This window comes from Vulpes vulpes, chromosome 8 (assembly GCF_048418805.1).
Source record: "Vulpes vulpes isolate BD-2025 chromosome 8, VulVul3, whole genome shotgun sequence".
Lineage (NCBI taxonomy): Eukaryota > Metazoa > Chordata > Mammalia > Carnivora > Canidae > Vulpes > Vulpes vulpes.
Genome location: NC_132787.1, coordinates 63,190,358 through 63,211,336, shown reverse-complemented (window position 1 = coordinate 63,211,336; position 20,979 = coordinate 63,190,358). Strand labels below are relative to the sequence as shown.

General features: G+C 50.6%; 3 protein-coding genes across 15 annotated transcripts; 2 read left to right on the top strand and 1 right to left on the bottom strand.

Moving 5' to 3' along the window:
* Window positions 1-284: 284 nt before the first annotated feature.
* TTC31 (tetratricopeptide repeat domain 31) lies at window positions 285-9,752 on the bottom strand. Of its 11 annotated transcripts, none has more exons than XM_025994484.2 (13): window positions 8,779-9,392; window positions 8,536-8,624; window positions 4,882-4,984; window positions 4,531-4,748; window positions 4,267-4,350; window positions 3,748-3,804; window positions 3,568-3,648; window positions 3,250-3,453; window positions 2,949-3,000; window positions 2,745-2,835; window positions 2,515-2,656; window positions 2,197-2,298; window positions 285-2,015 (listed from the first exon to the last, which is right to left on the bottom strand). In XM_025994484.2, the coding sequence occupies exons 1-13, from the start codon at window positions 8,816-8,818 to the stop codon at window positions 1,701-1,703; spliced, it is 1,578 nt and encodes a 525-aa protein (XP_025850269.1). In that variant the 5' UTR covers window positions 8,819-9,392; the 3' UTR covers window positions 285-1,700. The 11 variants fall into 11 exon arrangements, with proteins under 11 accessions (XP_025850269.1, XP_072623105.1, XP_025850272.1 ...); XM_072767004.1 differs by having other exon boundaries at window positions 285-2,012; window positions 8,779-8,914; XM_025994487.2 differs by having other exon boundaries at window positions 8,408-8,624; window positions 8,779-8,843.
* CCDC142 (coiled-coil domain containing 142) lies at window positions 9,071-16,994 on the top strand. 2 transcript variants are annotated; one of them, XM_025994480.2, is made up of 9 exons: window positions 9,071-10,133; window positions 10,451-10,537; window positions 10,619-10,768; window positions 10,903-11,033; window positions 11,106-11,219; window positions 15,240-15,354; window positions 15,565-15,742; window positions 15,861-16,060; window positions 16,216-16,994. In XM_025994480.2, exons 1-9 carry the CDS (start codon window positions 9,071-9,073, stop codon window positions 16,470-16,472), a joined length of 2,295 nt encoding a protein of 764 aa, XP_025850265.1. In that variant the 3' UTR covers window positions 16,473-16,994. The 2 variants fall into 2 exon arrangements, with proteins under 2 accessions (XP_025850265.1, XP_072623103.1); XM_072767002.1 differs by lacking the exon at window positions 10,451-10,537.
* MRPL53 (mitochondrial ribosomal protein L53) lies at window positions 16,651-20,178 on the top strand. Of its 2 annotated transcripts, none has more exons than XM_025994494.2 (3): window positions 16,651-17,582; window positions 17,683-17,795; window positions 17,903-20,178. In XM_025994494.2, the coding sequence occupies exons 1-3, from the start codon at window positions 17,491-17,493 to the stop codon at window positions 18,034-18,036; spliced, it is 339 nt and encodes a 112-aa protein (XP_025850279.1). In that variant the 5' UTR covers window positions 16,651-17,490; the 3' UTR covers window positions 18,037-20,178. The 2 variants fall into 2 exon arrangements, with proteins under 2 accessions (XP_025850279.1, XP_072623115.1); XM_072767014.1 differs by having other exon boundaries at window positions 16,985-17,582; window positions 17,683-17,805.
* Window positions 20,179-20,979: the final 801 nt, after the last annotated feature.

The window sequence follows — 20,979 nt, the reverse complement described above, 5'->3', positions numbered from 1 at the left end:
TCTCTCCCACCAAGATAGCCTCCAGATGGTATATCCTCTGTCAGATCCTAAAACAAGTGGTTGGGCATTAGGATCACCTGGAGGGATTCACGAAACAAATTGCCGGGCCCCTGATTTAGAAGGTCTAGGGTAGGGCCTGACAATGTGCATTTGCAACAACTTCCCAGGTTGCTGCAGATCCAATGCCTATGCTTGGAGAGCTGCAGCCCCAGGGAGTCTGTATTTTGTGAAATAAGCAACAACTTATCTCTTCTCACTGTAGGAATCATAAATATGTAGGACCCTTGCAGACAAAATCCAGTTTATTTAGCATCCATAATGTACCAGGCACTTGGTAGGTATTTCCTCACACTCTTTCAGTAATCACAACAGCCCTGAGAAGTAGAACTGCCCCATTTTACAGTGGAGGGACCTGAGGCACAGATGTTATGAGACCTGCTCAAGATGACCCAACCAGCAATGGCAGATTTCAGTCTGCTACACAAGTATCTAAGGAGCTTGCTCCATAAACAAAAGGAATTTGGGAAAGCCCTATGTAAAGGAGGTGTTTCAACACCTCCTCTACAGGTGTGAATGGTGTTGTCAAGACCTTAAGGCAGAAAGGATCATTTTATCCTGATGAACGGTTCCTCTAGGCGGAGCATTCTGGGAGACCTAAAAGTCCCCTGCAGATCCACATTTCAATGAGCTGGGAGAGTCCCAGGCAGGGGTAGAGAGGAAGCTGCCAGGATCTTAGAGAACCCAAAAGACCGTGATTATTACACGGGCAGTAGGGAATGACAGCTTTCTTTGGGGGGGCAGTGACCCTTGGTGGAAATGCTCATTACAACGCCCAGTCCTGGGGGTGGCCCGGGTGGCTCAGTGGTTTAGCGCTGCCTTTGGCCCAGGGTGTGACCCTGGAGACCCAGGATCAAGTCCCATGCTGGGCTCCCTGCATGGAGCCTGCTTCTCCTTCTGCCTGTGTCTCTGCCTCTTTCTCTGTGTCTCTTGTGGATAAATAAGTAAAATATTTAAAAGACAAAACAAACAAAAACAATGCCCAGTGCTGGAGTGAAGAAAGAGCATGGCCACAGTAGCAGCAGCCTGGGTGCCTGCTGAGGTCCCATCAGCAGAAGAGCCAGCAGTGGGGAGGTGGAGATTTGGGAACCCTGCCTATTCCAGGCAGGAGCTGGTAAGGGACTTCTCAAATGCAAACCCCAGTGAATCTTCTAGTATTTGGAGGAAGTGAGGCTACTGGACAAAGGAGCGGTCAGAATATGCACCAAATGACAGGAAATGAGGCATGCAGGGCTCGGGCTACAAGAAAACAGGTGAGAGCTGGGTTCAGGAAAGTGAAGGGGGTGGGGGGACTCAGGCCTCACTCATCCCCTAACCCCATTCTTGAGCACAGAGTTCTGGCTGGTGAATGAATCCCTCAGGGCCAAGACGCAGAGCAAACCCAGAGCAACCCCGTATGCTTCCTGCTGGGTCTGTTGGAGTCTGAAGACCTGAACTTTCGTGCAGTTCCCTCCTGAGCCTTGGTGGATTTTCTTTCTCCTTACTGCCCCCAGAGGAAGCCATCTGCTTCAGAATCAAAGAAAGGTTGTTTCAGTGGACATGGGGCTCCTTTCTTTCATCAGGTCTCCGTGGCAAGAGGAGTGACCACCGGGGGAATCTTTAATTATGGTTTTAGACTACAAGGTCTCAAGATATGCAGGGAGCTATGGGATACACACATAGCCCTGTCCTATGAGGTACTGATCCTCCATCTGGCCTGAGGTAGATGCTGGGGCCACGGTCCTGATACCAGAGCCCTTTGAGGGGCCCTGGAGATGGAGAGTCTGGGGGATGGGCGAGTTGGAGTGGCTCAGGTGACAAGGGAGATGAGGCCAGGGTGCAGACAGGAGGACAGAGGCTCTTGGAGCAGCGCTTGGAGGGCGGCTGACAGGCAGGAGGCTTGAGACACTGGGCCCAGCACGGCAGAATGGTTGCGGGAAGCCAGGTGGTTCCCGGATTCCTCCTCTTTGCGGATCCTGCTGTGGAGAGAGAGGGAGCCGCACTTATTTCTCCTTCTCAGCAGCACAGCTCACGCCCCTCATCCCACCTGTTCCTGCCCTCACTACCGGCCTGAGGTGGAAGGGAGCAGAGCTCAATGTGGAAACTGCAGCCAGTTTTCCTGCTGCCCCCGTGGTCTGCCAATGGGCCCAGCTCCCTTACCAGAGCGAGGTGCAGAAGGCAAGAGTGGAGCTCCCGGGCTGCGTCAGGCTGGCAGCCGCCTCTCAGAGTCTCCTGGAACACAGCAGCTGCCTCCTCAAAACGCTTTTGTCCCAGAGGGATTGGAAAGAGGAAAGTGTAGGTATCGAGGGAATGAGGGAAATTATAACTGCCCCCTCCCCAAACCCACATCAGCTCCTAGTGCTGCTAACACTGTGACACTGTGGTACTAGGAGCTTTACTACAAAATGGCAATATAGACCCAAACCCTATACCACACTACCCAAATTCTGCCCATGCTTCCAGTCTCAGACCCAATACCTGCAGTCCCATCAAGGCCTTGCCCAGGCGGAAGAGGCCCCGGGGCCAGCCAGGTCGCAGGGTAAGAGCCACCTGGGCATCGGCCAGGGCCCATGTTGGCTGACCCAGCCGCTCATGGCAGAAAGAACGGTTTCCAAACAACCTGATAAAGACAAAGTGGCCAAAAGTCTGGATCTTCAACACTTTGCCTTGCCCTGACCTCCCAGCACAGTGGCCAAGCCCCTACTCACCGATGATCCCGGGGGTTGAGCTTCAGAGCCTGGGTGAAGAGAACCACAGCCTTGTGGTAGAAACCATTTTGGGCAAAGCTGGTACCCAACACTAGGGAAGAGAGAAGGTGGGGGGGCTCAGATGGGCCTATCCCAGGGAGAGTAGGGTGAGGAGGGAGGGTGAGGGAGGGAGGGTGGGGTGGGGGTGTGTGGAGAGAGTCTCACTTGCCAGCTCCTGGCTCTGCTGTAAGGCAGCTGCCAGCAGTCCCGGACATGCCTAGAGATGGGGAGCAAAGTCAAACAGGACTCAGGCCTCAGCCTCCCCAAATCCTTCTCCTTTGTTCAAACAATGAATATTGCAGTCAGCCTCATCCAACTTATGTAATTCTTATGACAGTTCTGCAAGATGGTACCAGCCCTACCTTCCTGCAGAAGAAACTACCCAGGGTCAGGATGACCGTGATGGAGCTTGACCCCAGATCTCTTAATCCTAGAGCCAGAAAACTCCTTCTACTGGTCACCTCACCTCTGCCTTAGGACTCTGCCTGGGGCTCTCTTCTATCCGAGAGCTCTCTTCCTCCTGGTGCATCTTCTGATGGGGGCCCCGGGTTTTGCCTCGAGGTTCCGGGTTCAGTCCCTTCTCTCTGCGGGCACCAAGAGGCCAATCCTCCTTGCGCCCAACCTTGCGCAAAGCCAGAGACACGAAAGTGCTAGACAGATCCAGTGAGTCCTGCGAACAAAAAGGAAAGTCAAGAAGGGATGGGGATAAAGTATGTTCTGCAGGAGGGGGAGGGAAGGTGGACAGAGACCAAGAAGTGAAGGAAGCAGGGTGGGGCGCTCTCACCTCTTCCTCATCACACTGTCCCTGAGCAAGGTTCCTGGGGCTGGATGGAGGGCTCCCATCCCCATTTGGGGTGGCCTCAACCTGGAGGGAAGGCAGGTGGGGATCACCTTGAGCTGCCTGCCTTCTCAGCTCCCACCCTCCGGCACTTAGTGTTCTTCATATCTGCCTGTAGACACTCACCTTGGGCTCCCCGCCCTCCTGCTCCAAGCGCTCCTGTCGCTTGCGATCCTTTTGACGCTGCAACGATAACGGCAATGATGCTGATGACATATTTTGAACACTATATGTAAACATACACACAATTTGTATCTTGAAGCCAATTCTTTATGCGTACAATACAGACTATACATTGTGTACCACGTTAAGAGCTTTGCGTACAGTATCTCATTTAATCCCTAAAACTCCATGAGGTAGATTTTGTTGTTATCCTTATGCTGCAGGTGAAAAAGCAGACAGGAGAGTCACCAGGCAGAGGTCTCACAGTAAGAAAGAGCCAGATTCCAACCCAGGCAGCATAGTGTGACTCCAGAACCACCATACCATATGGCTTCCACAAGACCCTCTCTGTCCAAGCTCTGAGCCCCTCGGCCCCCTCTGGCAAGAGGGTCCACAATGGGCCACCTTGAGTTCTCTCCTGTGCTCACAAAGCATCCCTCTCCTAGATACCTCTGGGTTCCCATCCTTCTGCCCTCCAGCTACCTTCTTTTTGAGTCTTTTCTTTTCTGCTTTCTGTTTCATGCGCTCCTCTTCAGCCACCAGCTCCTCAGCCAGATGGTTTGCTTCCTGGAGAAGGAAAACCAGATGACAGAGAGGCAGAGAATAAGAAAGCCAAAGAGAGGCCAGAAGTCTGGAAAGACCCTGAAAGGCTGTGCCCATCTGAGGGGACAATACAGATGTATTACATGGAATATGGCAGTTGTAAGAGCACTGGGAGAGGTGGAAGCCCCTTGCTGGCAGTCTCACCTCTTCAGTCAGCAGGAGCTTCTGGGGCATGGCCACCTGCAGGAGGCTGTCTGAACTGGCAGAGGAAGAGGGGCTAGGAGCACAGGGCTCAGGCCCTTGGGGAGGATACAGAAAGGACTTCTGGAGACTACAGTATGTCCCCAGTCCCTTGGCCCCCTTGGTCCTTTCACTCTGTCCAGGCATTTTCCCCTCATCACAGAAATGGTCTAGGAGGTAATCTGTCAGGAGGGATAAGGAGAAGGGAAAGAAAAAGGAACATGAGAGAAAGGAGCATCTGAGGGCTAGCCTTCCCCAGGGCCCGATCTCAGAGCCCAGCCTCAATCCTTGGGCCCAGGCCCCTGCACCCCCCACCATGGTGCCACAGCTGTAGCCGCCCGCTGCTCCTATCCACATGGATCTGGTGCAGGTGCTGGGGATCACTCTCCACAAGCCGTCGAAGAAAATCCACTGTGTCCTGGAAGGGGGAAGGGAAGGGAAGCTGATGTTGGGGGTAGTTCTAGGGGCTTGGCTGGGTTGATCCCTCCACCATGGCAACCACAAACCAGCCACCTAGCCTGGAGAATCTTACAGATTGATTTCTCTCCACTCAGTGTCCTTAAGACACACTGCTTTGGCTTTCCTGGTATATTACCTCCTTCACTACTCTCCTGCTTCCCAAGGGTTGTGTGTGGCCTTCAGCCCAGCCTTTTCCATCATACAAGATCTTCCTTTGACCTGCCACCAAGTCAGCCACACTGATGTCCCTGAAAGAGCCCTCTTACCTGTTCTTCCAGCTATGTCCCCCACCATATCCTTGATTATGAGCAACCCCATATAACCCACGCTGGAACTACCTCATGCCTAAATGTATACAGCAGTTCCTGGTTGGTCTCTCCCCTGTACTCCATCTGTTTCCCCCCCAAACCAAGCTCTCAACAGATACATCCCTACTCAGGAACGTCCAGTAATCCCCCACTGCCAGGGCCATAGGCAAAACTGAGTCTAGCTCCTCAGCCTGGGCTTTGAAGTCTTCCAAAAAACCCCCTGGCTGACCTTCCCAATCTTCCTTTGTAATTCGCTCCTGCCTGGCTGCCATCATCCCTCTGCTATTAGGTTCCTTCCAGTGTTGGGATCTTCCCCCCAACTGTCCCCGAATCCCTCCTGGCTCCGAGCTTCTCCCCACACTTTGTCTCACCTTCAAAGTCCAATTCCACCTTCCCTCAAACCTCTTTATCTCCGATGATCTCTGCCCTCACTCACAAGCTGTACTCACATAGTCTGTGTCATATAATTTAGAACCTTATTATTCACTGCTTTTTATTGCTCTCTCAATTGGCGAGAAGCATAGAACTGGAAAGAACACTTTGCTATTCACATCTTAGTTCTGGCTTTGCCACTGCCTGGCTGTTTGACTTTGGACAAGTCATTTAACCTCTCTGAACCTTGGCTTCATCATTCACAAAATGAGATGAGACTCTTCAAATCTTTCCCTGTCATTCTGTGATTCTTATAAGAATCATTTCCTCAGTGTCAGCTTTGGAGGAGGACAGGAGTCATCTTGTCCCCGTGTGGCATCTTCGGGCCTGAACAGGGCACCATACCTGACTAGGTGGTGGCCCACTGACTGAGAAACTTAGAAGCTACATGAAACGGCAGAGTGCTAAACTAATACACAGGAAGGACTTCAGATCACTGAGGGATAGTCAAGTTTCTAAACAGTTTCAGAGCCAGAATATCCTTCAGGAGACAGCCCTGACTCAACAGCATCTTCATTTACACTGCTGTGTGCTTCCATCAAGTCTTACTCTCAAATTCAATTTCCTGGTGGGTTTAATTCAACTTCCTAACTGGCCCAGTCTAGCCATTTCTAAAAATAAACAAAAAAGGGATTACCTTGACCTTCTACCTCTCCCCAGAGCACAGTCTGTGCTATTCTCTTAATTCACCACATGGCCCAACACAATCTGGATCCTCAGTACTCCATGAATCATCTCCTACCCTCTGGTCCTATCTCTAACTACAGTGGTGAGTGGTCTCCTCTGAAGTTCCTACACACATCAAGTGTGCTCCCATCTCAAGGCTTTTGTCTGTGTTACTTCCTCTCCCTGGAATGCTCTTTCCCCCGTGAATGACTCACCCCTTCAGATCTCTGCTTAAACCTTCTCCAAGAGGCCATTTCTGACTATTCCCTTTATTTTATTTTTTTAATTTATTTATGATAGTCACAGAGAGAGAGAGAGAGAGAGAGAGAGAGAGGCAGAGACACAGGCGGAGGGAGAAGCAGGCTCCATGAACCGGAAGCCCGATGTGGGATTCGATCCCGGGTCTCCAGGATCTCGCCCTGGGCCAAAGGCAGGCGCCAAACCGCTGCGCCACCCAGGGATCCCTTCCCTTTATTTTTTATAAACATTTTATTTATTTGAGAGAGAGTGACGAGAGAACAAGTGGTGGGAGGGGCAGAGGGAGGTGCAGATTTCCTACTGAACAGGGAGCCTGATGTGGGGCTCTGGGATCATGACCTGAGCTGAAAGCAGATGCTTAACCAACTGAGCCACCAGGGCGCCCTATTCCCTTGAAAAAAAAAAGAAACTCAATTCCACTCAGCACTCCCCATCCTTGTTATACTTTCCCTTGTACTTTTCATATTTGGTATACTATATTGTTTACTTGTTGACTGGCTGCCTCCACTAGATGCTTCTAATTCATTGACTAAAAGGATTTTTGTGGGATGCCCGGGTGGCTCAGTGGTTAAACATCTGCCTTTGGCTCAGGGCCTGATCCAGGATTCCTGGGATTGAGTCCCATGTCAGGCTCTTTGCACGGACCCTGCTTCTCCTCCCTCTGCCTGTGTCTCTGCCTCTCTTTCTGTGTCTCTTATGAATAAATAAATAAAAATCTTTAAATAAATAAATAAATAGATAGATAGATAGATAGATAGATAGATAAATAGATTTTTGTGTTGGTTTACTGCTGTCTTCCAAGTGCCTAAAAACAGTGCCTGGTACATTGTTGGTGCTCAGTAAGAGTGTTGAATGAGCAAAAGCAGAGAGACTGGTGAGGATACCATTCTATTAGAGATGCAGCTAGGAGCTGGGTCTGAAGAACCCTGTGTGATCCAATGAGTTTGGGCTTTGACTTGTCAGTGATGGGAGTGGGACTGATCTGGGGAGTGAAGCACTCAAGTGAAATAGCACTGGGGAAGGAGATGATTCTAGGGGTGGAGTGTTTAGTTAAGCAAGCCACAGTGACTCTTCAGGCCAGAAAGAATGAATTCTTGAACTAAGCCAGTGGCAGCAGGGGCAGTAATAGAAATGACGGGCTTGAGTCAAGAGACATTTCTGAAGTGGATTTTAGTGACTGACTCAATGTGTGAGGTAAGGGAAAGGGAGGATTATATACAATGATTTTTAGAGTTCTGCATTAAGCAACTGGATGTCAGTTTGTGTTATCAGCCAAAATTTAGAGAAAAACATCCAACTTGCAAAGATGATGAATTAACTTCTGGACTTGGTGAGTTTGGGGTTTTGGAGATACCCAGGAAGCAGCTGGAAATACACCTTCTCAGTGCTTCCAAATCTGATCGTCTTCCTCCTTCAACACACTATCACCTAGTTGAGGACATCCAAGCCCTTGTGCCAGACAAAAAGCGTTTCAAGCCACTTGCTGCCTTCTTTCCCACTTCATCCCCCCGCCCCCACTTCATTTCTAACAGTTCCAGCCAAACCACTCAAATCTGACTTCAGTGTTCTCTAAACTTTTCCTTGCCTTGGCGACTTTGCTCACACTGTTCCCTCCGTTCTTAATATCTTGCCCTGTGCAACTCCCGCCCACTCCGCAATCCTCGCCTCGGAGACCCTCGTCCACCCAATCCTGCCCACGTCCACCACCCTCCGTTTACCAGGCGCCCCTCCGCGGAGCCCTGGGAGTCCGGTGTGGCGCCCAGCTGTGGCGGGGCTCAGCACAGCTGACTGGAAAGAGGCGTGACCGAGATAAACAGGGCTAGGGGGAGCGAGGAGTCCTTTTTACCTCGGCGCCATAGTCCTCAGGGCGGAATTCCTTGCAGAGTTTGGGGGCAGCAGCGGCCCCCAGCGGGCAGCCAGGCAGCAGAGGACAGTCTATGATAGTAAAGGAAGGCGGCGACGCGTCAAGGGACTCGGGAAGGAGGGGCCGGAGCCTGCCGCCCACCGCACAAGACCCTACTGAAGACACACCCAAGTGGGGCTGTCCCTACCCTCCTGGACCCCCTCCCGTCTTGCCACACCTGCTTACCTAGCTTTATCCGCCCCACTGTCTTCGGAACCGGCGCCATCTCCTATCAACAGTGACCCGAAAGTGAAAGACGGTCGGGTGTCCGGCACCGCCGACGGGCGGCGTAGGACGGAGTAGGCCGCCATCTTTGTTAGGGGCAGAGCCTCCGATTACGGAGCGCGAGAGAGGCCACGTCGGTCCCGGCGGCGCGCGGGCTAGAGATGACGGCTCCCGGGACCAGGCGGAGTCGCGGCGGCCGCGGGCGTTGGGCGGGGCGGGCAAGTAGGAATCGTTAGGTTCGTTCGGGCGCCCCATGGCCCAGGCGTCTCGCTCCGGTGGCCTTCTGCCTCCGCTCGCTGCGGTGCCGCCGTCGAGGGCGCAACCCGGAGGCGCTGTGGAGGAGCGGGGGCAGAGAAGGCAGGCGGGGGCTCTTCGCGGGGACTCTCGTGGCTGGCAGGGGCTGCCAGTTGCCGGGAGCATTCCCTGCCAGGACCCGCGGCCCGGCGGAGCTCCAGGAGGGCAGCCGTGGTGGGCGGCGCCGGCGGACGCGGGAGAGCACCACGAGGCGGGCGCCGCGGGCTGGTGGCGGGAGGCTGCAGACGGCCGCCCAAGCCCTCCCGCGCTGCAGCGTCTCCGGGCCGTGTTGCTGCGGCTGCTTCGCGAGCGGGAGCAGCTCCTCCAAGCCCGCGACTGCGCCCGCCACCTACAGGCGGCTGTGCGCCTCCTGAGGATCCTGAGCCCCAGCGCGCCGGCCCCCGGCCCCTTGCCTCAGCTGTGCGGCGACCTGCTCCTGCACCCTTCCCGAGGGGCCGTCCTGCGAATCGGCCTGCTGGAGACTCGCGTGCCGCTACTCCTGGCGCGGCCCGCCGGACTGGCCGCCCAGTGCCTGGATGCTGCCATCCAGATGCAGCTTCGGGCTCTGGGTCGGGAGCCAGCCAGCCCCGGCTGGTCGTCCCAACTTGCCGACGTGCTGCTGGCGCTTCCCGCCTACCACCAGCTGCAGGGAAAAGCCTTGAGCCCCGTCCCAGGGGCTGCGCGCCCTTTCCCGCCTTCCCGTGTGCTCCGCCTCCTGACGGGGGAGCGGGGTTGCCAGGTGGCAGGGCAGCTAGATGAGGCGCTCAAGGGATCAGGCTTGCGGGATCAGCTCCGCAGTCGGTGCCAAGAGGAGCGGGAGCTGCTGCCCGGGCTGCTGAGGCTGCTGGGGGGCGTGACGGATCCAGCCAACAGCAGACTGGGGCTTGGAGGGGCTGGAGCCCTGTGGAGCCAGTACTGGACCCTGCTGTGGGCAGCTTGTGCTCAGAGTCTGGACCTAAGTCTAGGACCCTGGAGGGACCGCAGGACAGTGGTACAACAGCTGAGTCAGGCACTGGGTCAGGGTGAGTGATGGGCCTGGGTGGGCATTTGGGCAGTCTGGGGTCTCTTTCTTCTCCCTAGCCACCTCATTCCCCGGCCAGCCAGACTGCAAAAGCAGGCCCTTTAGAATAAACACTACAACCCCCACCCCTTACGCCCCTCCCCAACTCCCCTCCCCACCTGACAGGCTAAAGCATCTGGGCTTTCTAGGCCAGTCTTGCTTTCTACTCAAGTCTTGAGTCTTGGTGGGAGCCTCTCCTCTTCCGCTGTCATTGAATGGGCAGTGGTTCTGGAAAAGAGAGGCCTTCTTTTCAGGCTCCAGAGCCATTTCTCCCACTAGCATCCCTGCCTCAGGAGTGTGAGAAGGAGTTGGCTTCTTTGTGTCGCAGCCTATTTCATCAGTCTCTTATCTGGAGCTGGGACCAAGGTGAGAGAGAAGGAAGGGGCATTGGGAATGACACAGCCCCAGATTGCCCCTTCCTCATCAAACCGTATCCCTCATCCTCAGGCTTCTGCCAGGCCTTGGGATCTGCTGGTGAAGATCAGAGCAGCCCTACCTCATCCTCTCATACCGCTGAACTTTTGCAACAGCTCTTTCCTCCTCTCTTGGATGCCCTTCGAGAACCCAGGTCAGGGCTGCTCTTCTGTCAGCCTCCAGGTGAGACAAGGTGCTGGGGATGGAGGAAACAGAACAGTTGAAGATGTCCCCTTTATGCCTTTACTCTGTCCTGAAGCCTGCCTCCTCCCAGAGGGGTTCTGGATCTCTCAGATACTCCATCCTCCTCTCCCCAGGTCCTGCACTGTTTGCTCTGGGGCTCTGTACCCTGCAGACCACCTTGGTCTGGTTTTTGGGCAGAACTCAGCAGCATCTGGCAGCATGGGCCCCAGGTTCCTTCCTGCTTCTGATCCAGAAGAACTTACCTGTGAGTAGTTAGGGAGTGGGAAGGGGAGCAGCCTGGGCTGGGCTCAAATCTCACTTCCTGTTTCTGCCAAAGCCTCTATTGCAGGAGGCAGCAGCTCTGTCTAGACTGGCCTCAGAGGAAAGTTTGGCCCTTGAACTGGAGCAGCAGCTGGCTCTAGAGATCCAGAAGCTAACTGCACAGATCCAGGTGAGAAGTGCAGGAGTCCTGACAGTGGCAGTTTAAGAGTCAGTTCTGTGCCCAGCTTTAGGGTTGGGGTGGTGGTGGTGAAACATCCCAGTGACTTGGAATGTCCTTGGAGTCTGCTGAATTTATCTTTTCTTGCTCTGTTCATTTTTTGTTCTCTCTTTCACTTGTTGTTATGGAAAACTTCAAACATATACAAAAGTAGAAAAGCATAATGGATCTCCATATTTCTACCCTGAGGCTTTAACAGTTATCAACTCATGGTCAATTTTGTTTCATGTTTATGTCAGGCTCTCATTTTGTGATGTTAACAGCCACTGATCATTACTGCCTAGATCCATTATTTCTTTTTCTTTTTTTTTTTTTTTTAAGATTTTATTTATTTATTCATGAGGGGCACAGAGAGAGAGAGGCAGAGACATAGGCAGAGGGAGAAGCAGGCTCCATGGAGGGATCCCGATGTGGGACTCCATCCTAGGACTCTGGGATCATGCCCTGACCCAAAGGCATATGCCCAACCGCTGAGCCACCTAGGCATCCCCAGATCCATTATTTCATTAGGGGGTGCAAAGTGGCGATATTCAAATTCTATCATTTCTTCATTTATTAGTTGACTTACTCCTATAAAGTGAAATTTGTCCTCATTAATTTAATTTTTTAAAATTTTTTATTGCAGTTCAATTTGTCAACATATAGCATAACACCCAGTGCTCATCCTGCCAAGTGCCCCGCTCAGTGCCCATCACCCAGTAACCCCACCCCCCTGCCCACTTCCCCTTCCACTACCCCTTGTTCATTTCCCAGAGTTAGGTGTCTCTCATGTTTTCTCGCCCTCACTGATATTTTCACTCACTTTCTCTCCTTTCCCTTTATTCCCTTTCACTAATTTTTATATTCCCCAAATGAATGAGACCATATAATGTTTGTCCTTTTCCAATTGACTTATTTCACTCAGCACAATACCCTCCAGGTCCCTCCACGTCGAAGCAAATAGTGGGTATTTGTTGTTTCTAATGGCTGAGTAATATTCCATTGTATACATATACCACATTTTCTTTATCCATTCATCTTTCAATGGACACCGAGGCTCCTTCCACAGTTTGGCTATTGTTTGTCCTCCTTAGTTACTTGGTTACTCTGAAGTATATTTTGTAGAAAAAAGGTAAGATAAACGATTGAATCTTTCCTTTTACTTACTAGCTTTTTTAAAGCTTTTATTTATTTGGGAGAGAGAGTGGGAGAGCACTTAGAAGCAGGTGGAGGGGCAGAGGGAGAGCACTTACACACAGGGGGAGGAGCAGAGGGAGGTGCCAGGCAGACTCCCTGCTGAGCACACAGGGGTGGGGGTGGGGTGGCTGGATCCCAGGACCTAAGATCATAATTTAGCTGAAGTCAGCCATTTAACTACTGAGCTACCCAGACACTCCTTTTATTTACTAGTTTTGAGATGATGTCCCTTCTCTTTTCTAAATATATCACTTATATTTTTATTAAAGTAATACACGTCCATAGTTTTGTTTTGTTTTTTTTTTTAATTTTTATTTATTTAGGATAGTCACAGAGAGAGAGAGAGAGAGGCAGAGACACAGGCGGAGGGAGAAGCAGGCTCCATGCATCGGGAGCCCGATGTGGGATTCGATCCCGGGTCTCCAGGATCGCGCCCTGGCCCAAAGGCAGGCGCCAAACCGCTGCGCCACCCAGGGATCCCCACGTCCATAGTTTAAAAGAGAAATAGGATATTATTTTAGAAGGCTTCTGATGAAAAAAACCCAGCACTTTAATTGCCCCCACTCCACCTCTGGTTCCTGTTCCACAGTGATAACCTTCATCCACTTGTCTGCCTTCTCATATTTTTCTTCTAAACTTATGAATAAAATTATTAAACTTCTGTTTTAATTTTTCCCCATATTGCAGAGTATCTGTTCCTCCTATGGAAGATGTTTCTCTGTCTTTTTGTTTTCTCTTCCTGCCCAAGTTCCCCTCTGCCCTGAATAGGGACAAGACTATGTAGTTCAGACTTTGTCCCCCTGCTCCTTTTCTCTCTGCATTCCTACTTACTTACACTGCCTTGGTGCTATGCACTGAACCATCCCCCCTAACAGTTTAGCCTTAACATACCATCTACATCTGCCTGTTCTACCTCAATTTATTGCTACCTTCTTCAATTCAACATACCCCAGAGCAGGCTCCTCATGAGGATGTTGGAAAATGATGGCCGTAGAAACTCTGAAGAAGGAAGAGTGTGGCAGGCATATTGTTACAGAAGCTCCGTACAGGGTCTATGGCTGGAGCTGGCGGTTAGGCAGCCTCAGAGGAATGGCAAGGGTTACTGGAGGTGGTCAGTTCATAGTTCCTTGAGGGAGTAGTGGGGAGATGACCTGACCAAAGCAGAAGCTCCCTGTGTGTATGTGTGTGCATGTGTGCATGCTTGTGGGTTCAGTGGGGGACTGTGGTGGAGAAGTTAGGTTGGCATAATATTGTGAAGGGCACTGAACACCAGCCCACAGAATCTGGGCTTTGTCTCATGAGTAATAGCCATGGGAAGAGCAGGAGGGGAATAGTGGAGACTATGATAGAGTCTGATACAGCTACAGTGGTCAGGTTGGGAGGTGAAGAGACATAAGAACAGAGATAGGGAAAGTGTGCTTACCATGTGAACTGACCATTGTGCAAAGGACTCTTCATGCCTTGTTTCTCTGCCTGGTAATTGCAGTGTTGGGAGTCTGCTCTGGGCATTCTACTGCATAGGGCACTGGCATGGAAAAGAAGAATCAGATGTGATTTCTTCCCAGCTGGACTGTAACATCCCAGACAGAAAAACCATTTCATAGTGTGACCTTGTGTCTTCTGAGAGTGTTGAGTGCAGGGAGATTCCTAACAAATATCAGTTGAAAAAGGGGTAATTTCCTTGGCATAAATAAGGAGTTTTGGTTTTCAGGAGAAGAGAGGTAGAATTTAGATTTAGGATAGGCTGTAGTCAGGATATGTACCAGGAGCTACATGAGCTCTACTTCTCCCAGTCCAGCCCCCAGACCCCTTTCTCTATTCAGGCTAATAGGCATCTAATCATGTTTTCTTTACAGAGCTGCCACCACATTACCCATTTCTTAGGGTTCCTTTCCAAGATGGACTGTAGAGACCCCTCTTTTTTGCTCTCTCATTACAAAAAGATAACCTATCAAAGCACAGAAGCAAAACCAGCACCTAGGCCGTTTCTTGCTTTACTATTACTCTGGGTAAATGGAAGTAGGGTATAAAAAAATTTCAGCACAAGGACATTGCAAAGGTTCCTGAATCTCAGAAAGTTACAGTCATCACTCATGGTCTGCATATAGTTCCTGCTTTCCTTTCATAGATGATGGAAGATCGTACAATTCCCCCTTTCTTTCTTCAGCTTCTGCCTGTCTATAGATCATGCAGACCCCTCTCTCTAGCATTTGCTTTGGAACATTCGTAGTATTGAGGATGTCTCCCTCTTTTTTTCCTATTAATGTTCCTATAGAGTAAAATTAACCTGGAGGATTTTTAGACAACCAAAGTTGAGGAGAACAGGGTAATCCTATGGCAATTGTCTATTTTAGGTTATAGACAATCTTTTATAATCTATAAAAGATTATAGACCTGGGTCCAGGCCTTTAGTAAAACCCAATAAAAGGGCATCTCTCTTCAGAACTGTCCAAGCCCATGGAATTATGTATACACACTTCTGTTCTGGGGCTTTATGGAAGCAAGGTTAAACACCTCAGATTTATTTATTTATTTATTTATTTATTTATTCATTCATTCATTCATTTGAGACACACAGAGAGAGGCAGAGACACAGGCAGAGGGAGAAGCAGGCTCCATGCACGGAGCCTGATGTGGGACTCGATCCTGGGGCTCCAGGATCATGCCCTGAGCCAAAGACAGATGCTCAACTGCTGAGCCACCCAGGCATCCTGAACACCTCAGATTTAGAAGAGCATCGTAATTTGGCAAGTCCCTAGCAGATAAGCCCTTTTTACTTTCTCCATATCTCCACAGCTCCTGCCTGAAGAATCACTAAGTCTCTTTTTTCAAACATGTCATAAACAAGCCACACAGGGCTTTGAACTCTACATGCCACGGGGTCGGTACTGGCGGCATCGGCTCTCTCCTGGTAACTCCTCTTCCTAGCATTCCCTTTCACAGTTCCCATGGGTAACAGTCTCCTGACCCTTCCAAATCCTAGCTCCACTCCTCTGTCTCCATCCTTGCCCTCACCTTCTGTGCCCCCACAAATCCTATCATTTTCCCCCAAACACTCTGTTAGGGCCTCAAAGGATCTCCTATAGCCTCATATCCTGTCCTTTCTGTTCTCTCACTCCAGAACTGCCCAGCATTCCTAGTGAGTATGCTGGGTTGGTGGTTCGTACTGTACTGGAGCCTGTGTTGCAAGGATTGCAGGGACTGCCACCCCAAGCCCAGGCCCCTGCCCTTGGCCAGGCACTGACAGCCATCCTGGGTGCCTGGCTTGACCACATCCTCACGCATGGGATCCGGTTCAGGTGAGGAGAAAAGGAGGCAATGGCAGTGGGCTGAACGGAACTGGAAAAAGGGAGGGGGATAGGTGGGGGCAGAGCAGTTAGAGGCAAGTGGCCACATTGTACCTTGGCCTTCTTTCAGCCTGCAGGGGGCGCTGCAGCTCAGACAAGACTTCGGAGTGGTCCGGGAGTTGCTGGAGGAGGAGCAGTGGGGCCTGTCCCCTGAACTTCGCCAGACTCTGCTCATGCTCAACATCTTCCAGAGGGTGGACGGGGCCCTGCTGTGTCTATTCCAGCAGCCCTTGCCCAAGCCTGAAGCCCAAAGGAGGCCTCCCTGTTGCTGTGAGTCACTCTTCCCCCAACTCTAGGTTCTCTTTGCTCTGCCCCTTGCTACTTTTGTGCCCTACTTCCCATCCTCATCACTGACCTCCTGTAGTTGTCAATAGTGGTCATACCTCCTCCTCCCCACTGCCTGTCTTCCATTTCTGCCTTACCAGGTACATGCAGTGAGATACAGACCATGGAATTGCCCAGCAGCAGCCTCAACAGCCTGGAAAGTTTGGAGCCCCCTCTTCGGCTTGGAGCACCCTCAGCCCAGACAGCTCAGCTACTAAGCACACTATGGGGTGGGGGACCTAGCCCAGAGGCTTACCTGGTGGGAAATCAGCAGGCCTGGCTTGCCCTGAGGCAGCACCAGCGCCGCCGTTGGCACTTGCCTTTTCTTTCCTGCCTGGGGACCAGTCCTGAATCCTAAGGTCCTGGGACCAGGAGCCAGAAAGAGCTATCCAAAAGCCCAGACATTTAGAACTGCCCATTAAGCCTACAATTGGGAGCTTGGAGGAAAGGATACCTGAGAAACCACAAGCTACATAGAGCCTGGACCTAGAAGTGAAGAATCCGAGATCCCTCCAGTGCCTGCAATCCAGAGTGAAGGGCCAGACCTAGAGGTCAGCATCCATGGGAGGCTCAGGTCTAGTTCTCTGACAGTGAACACTTCCCAGGGCTAGGCCCTGGGAGAAGAACCATCAGATTGGAGCCCAGGGGGAAGGGAGAGAAAAAAAGCAATACAAAACAGTGAGCCTGGGATACCACTTCCTTTTAAGTCCCAGGAACCAGGTTGACCATAAAGTTCTTCAGGAACCAGAGGTGGAACAGGCATTTCTGCACTTGGATCAGTCCGGAGAGATGTATTACCCTATACTCCCCGACTCGTAACTCAGTCACTTAAAGATGCTGGGCTAAAGGGACCTTAACATTTAAACTTTGGTTACTCAGAGTTCAACGTGTCTACTCTTCAGTTACCTGAGCAGGGTTTACCCGCTGGCAGCTGTATAACCCCTGCCAGGGTAGCGTCCTCACCGAAGGGGCCAGCGCTGAAGATGGTGCTAACCTAGACCTGGTACAGCAGCGTACGCAAGGGGTAAAGGCAGCCCAAGGCGGACGTGTTTTCCGAACCGGGCGCGACGGCTTCTGCACTATGTATTGTTCTCTCCGTGGTACCAGAGGACTATTAATGATAGGTATTTACCGACCGCTTACTTTGGGGCCCTTCATACCCCGTATGGAAACCACCTCCCTCCCTGCTGGCCTTTCTACTCCTCTCCCCGGGCGGCGGAGGGAGGGCAAGCACCACGGAACGCTAGCGCCGGAGTCGGAGGGCGGGAGAACCGGAGGGCCGGAGAGCAGCACGCCGCAGCGGCCCGGTCAGGGAGGAGAGCGATGTGGGAAGAGACGCTTCCGCCCGAGCGAGGCCTTCCGGGGCGGAGGTCACCATGGCGGCGTCCTTGGCTCGGCTCGGCCTCCGGTCTGTGAAGCAGGTTCGGGTTCAATTCTGCCCCTTCGAGAAGAATGTGGAATCCACGAGGTACAAGGCGGAAGGACTGGGGACGGGAAGGGGACGCGTCTTCCTCCCGCCGGGGGTCTAGCCCCCTCGGCCGGGCGCTCAAGCAGTTTTCGCACCGCAGGACCTTCCTCCAGGCGGTGAGCAGCGAGAAGGTCCGTTCTACCAACCTTAACTGCTCGGTGATTGCGGACGTGAGGCACGACGGCTCCGAGCCCTGCGTGGAAGTGCTGTTCGGTGGGCTCGGGTAGGGAGGCGGGCGGGAGGGGTGCCAGGAAGCCCGCGCGCCCTCAGCCCCGGCCCCGCCGTCCTCCCGGTGCCTGACTCGTTTGTTTCTTCCCCAGGAGACGGGCATCGCCTGATTATGCGCGGCGCCCACCTCACCGCCCAGGAAATGCTCACAGCCTTTGCCTCCCACATCCAGGCGAGGACTACGGCGGGGAGCGGGGACAAGCCCGGACCTGGTACCGGGCGCTGACAGCGCAGAAGAGCCCAACAAACAGATTTTAGCTTTGGATTGCTAGGATAACTACCTAAAAAGAGCTCGAGAGACTTCATCACCAAGATCACCATCTGCAGGGGAAAAGAGCGCCAAAAAACAAAACAAAACAGCGAGAGCGAGCCCTGTGATTACTAATCTAAACGTTTCTGGAACGAGACACGGATCAGATAGGGGTCTGGACAAACCTGAATTTATTTCTATTACCATCACTCCCTGCTTAACCGTTTTTGAATTTGGCTTTTCCCATCACTCACTCAAGGTACCTCTTTTATCAGCCAAATCCAGTGCTGTTTTTCTTCGTCCTCATCTTACCATCTCAGTAGCGCCTGCCACTTTTAATTCACTCCATTGTGGAACTTCTCTTCCTCTTGGGTCTTTTTTTTTTTTTTTTTAAACCATAAAAGTGTACTATTCTCATCCTTCATTTTCTTTTCTATTCCTGGGGAATATTCCATATTCTTTTCTTTTCTATTCTCTGTCATAATTCAAACTACCCTTGGGTTAAATCCTTCATCTCTGTTTAGCTCTAATCCCAACTGCTGTTATAGTCAGGTTATGTACTACGGATTTCCTCCAAATCCCACAACACTGTCCAAAATAAAATTGTTAATTTTACATACACATATACTTGCCTCTTCTCCTGACGTTCCCATTTCTTTTAAAGGCACTTCATTCACTCAGCCTTCGAGGTGGGAAACCAGAGCATTATCTCTGGTTCTGCCCTCTCCTTTCCCTGCATATCCAGTCAGTAAGTTCAGAATATTCTGTCTTAAACAAAAGCTTCCAAAATGTTTTCTCTGTTCCCATTCACTTTCCTGTATCATTGTATTTTCCCACCCAGTCTCCTTTTTTGCTGAACATTTTTCCTCTGCTAAATTTTATCTTTTAAAGCACATCACTGTATTTATGTCACACTACTACTTGCTCCACACTGTACCTAATATGTTTTTCGTTTTTCTTTTTTTTTTTAATTTTTATTTATTTATGATAGTCACAGAGAGAGAGAGAGAGGCAGAGACATAGGCAGAGGGAGAAGCAGGCTCCATGCACCAGGAGCCCGATGTGGGATTCGATCCAAGGTCTCCAGGATCGCGCCCTGGGCCAAAGGCAGGCGCCAAACCGCTGCGCCACCCAGGGATCCCCCTAATATGTTTTTTGTACCAGGTTACCACCCATTGATATGGATCATCAAATTAATTAGGGGGATAAACCAGCCTTTAAAAACAAAGTAAAATAGAATAAAAAGTATCAGAGTGCGTGGCACAGGGAATGGGAAGTATTCTTTTTAGAAATTTAAGTTTTCAGCCTATAATCATGAATATATATATAATAGAAAATATGTATATATGTGTGTATCTGTGTATACTTGGTTGCAGTAGTATTATTTCTTACCAAGACGGGGTTGTAGAAAAAAGACGGAGGTCTACTGGTTTAGACAACTTCAGAGTGCTCAGCTAGGCAATCAAGGATGTCTCAACACTGGCTACTGTATCTTTTGTCAGATACATTTTTCATGATTTTGCTACAGCATTACTATATTGCTGCTCTGCTTAAAAAGGGTGCTATCTTCAAGAGTGGTTTTATTCCCACCCCACCCCCTTTAAAAAAGAAACTACCAAAAAACAACCTACCAGGAGGCAGTATGGTATAGTAAAGAGCCAAGAGCCAGAATTCCTGAGGTTGAAATCCTAACTTTGCCCCTAAGTAGCTCTGTGACTGTGGAACAATTCAGTCTCTCAGTGCCTGTTTCCTCATTAGTAAAATGGGAATAATAGTACCTATCTCTTAAAACTGCTGAGGATTACATGAGTTGGAATCTGTAAGGTGCCTAGGACATTACTAGGAGCATAAGTGTTACCTAAGAGGCCTTATGCTATAGATGAAAGGATACTTACAACCTGGATTTTAGTTACCATCTCGATGGTTAACTGGCTATTTTTTGTGGCCAGATTTTACCACTCTCTTTATCTGCAAAAATGTTGATGGTTCAAACGTTGCTGTAAATGTAGATTGCTGGCACTGTGAACTTGAGTTTGGGGCCATTTTCTCTGTGTCCTCAGCACTTTGCAGAGTGCCTGATACCTAGCATGCAATAAACATTTGTTGAGTTTACAAATATTTACTACCTACCTTTTACCTGTAACTGTGATTACTCCTGGCATACAACGATGAATAATGAAACCCAGGTATAAGTGCTACAATAGAGATGTGAACTAGATGCAATAGTAGCAGAAAGATAAAGACAGGATTGACCATTGGGATTGGTCAGGTGATTAGTGAAGGAGCAAAAAGTCTACCAGTGAAGGAGGGGCCAGATATCAGATTATAGCAAAATAGAAAGTGGACAGGCAACATGCAGTATTGGCTTTATATAATGAGTTTGGACGGGAAGTGTGGTAATAGCTAGAGTAGCATAATAGTGTTGAGTAGGGTTTTTTAAAGGAGGATAGGGACTTGTACTTTATAAAAATAACTTTTATGCCAAGCTGTTGGTGAGAAATAATTAACTGAATCTAAGTTGCTTTTCTGAGCCACCATCAAGTGTAATGTAAATTCTTCTAGATCCACCTGAGGTCCAGATGCTGCCTCCCTCCCACAGCTTTCCCTGACCTGGATATAATTGATCCCCTAAGCTTCTTTGCTTGGGTTGTAGAAAAGGAGAGAAAATGCATTCTTAAAATGCGTGCACCACCGTATGGCCTTTTAGGGTTCATCTAGATAAGGAATCCTAGGCTGAGATCTGACTTGTCTAAAGTCAGAGGGTTGCTTAAAGACACTTGGAACAGATCTCAGGCTTCCTCTTGGGTCCACTCTGGCACACTCCACTTAACTAGGAAAGAAGGCATGGGCGTGGGCAAAATGATCCAGATACACTTGGGCTCCAAGCTAGCCATTTTCTGGCTCTGGCCTGGGCCAAGT

Excerpts from the sequence above, each read along its gene's own strand:
- TTC31 (XM_025994483.2), bottom strand. Across the intron at positions 3,001-3,249 it reads GGCAGAGTCCTAAGGCAGAG|GCATGTCCGGGACTGCTGGC; the intron begins GTGAGGTGACCA and ends CCCCATCTCTAG. Across the intron at positions 2,016-2,196 it reads GCCTTCTGCACCTCGCTCTG|CAGGATCCGCAAAGAGGAGG; the intron begins GTAAGGGAGCTG and ends CTCTCTCCACAG.
- CCDC142 (XM_025994480.2), top strand. The coding sequence starts at position 9,071 with ATGGCCCAGGCGTCTCGCTCCGGTGGCCTTCTGCCTCCGCTCGCTGCG. Across the intron at positions 15,355-15,564 it reads GCGGCATCGGCTCTCTCCTG|AACTGCCCAGCATTCCTAGT; the intron begins GTAACTCCTCTT and ends CTCTCACTCCAG. Across the intron at positions 16,061-16,215 it reads AAGGAGGCCTCCCTGTTGCT|GTACATGCAGTGAGATACAG; the intron begins GTGAGTCACTCT and ends CTGCCTTACCAG.
- MRPL53 (XM_072767014.1), top strand. The coding sequence starts at position 17,491 with ATGGCGGCGTCCTTGGCTCGGCTCGGCCTCCGGTCTGTGAAGCAGGTT. Across the intron at positions 17,583-17,682 it reads AAGAATGTGGAATCCACGAG|GACCTTCCTCCAGGCGGTGA; the intron begins GTACAAGGCGGA and ends TTCGCACCGCAG. Across the intron at positions 17,806-17,902 it reads GTGCTGTTCGGTGGGCTCGG|GAGACGGGCATCGCCTGATT; the intron begins GTAGGGAGGCGG and ends TTTCTTCCCCAG.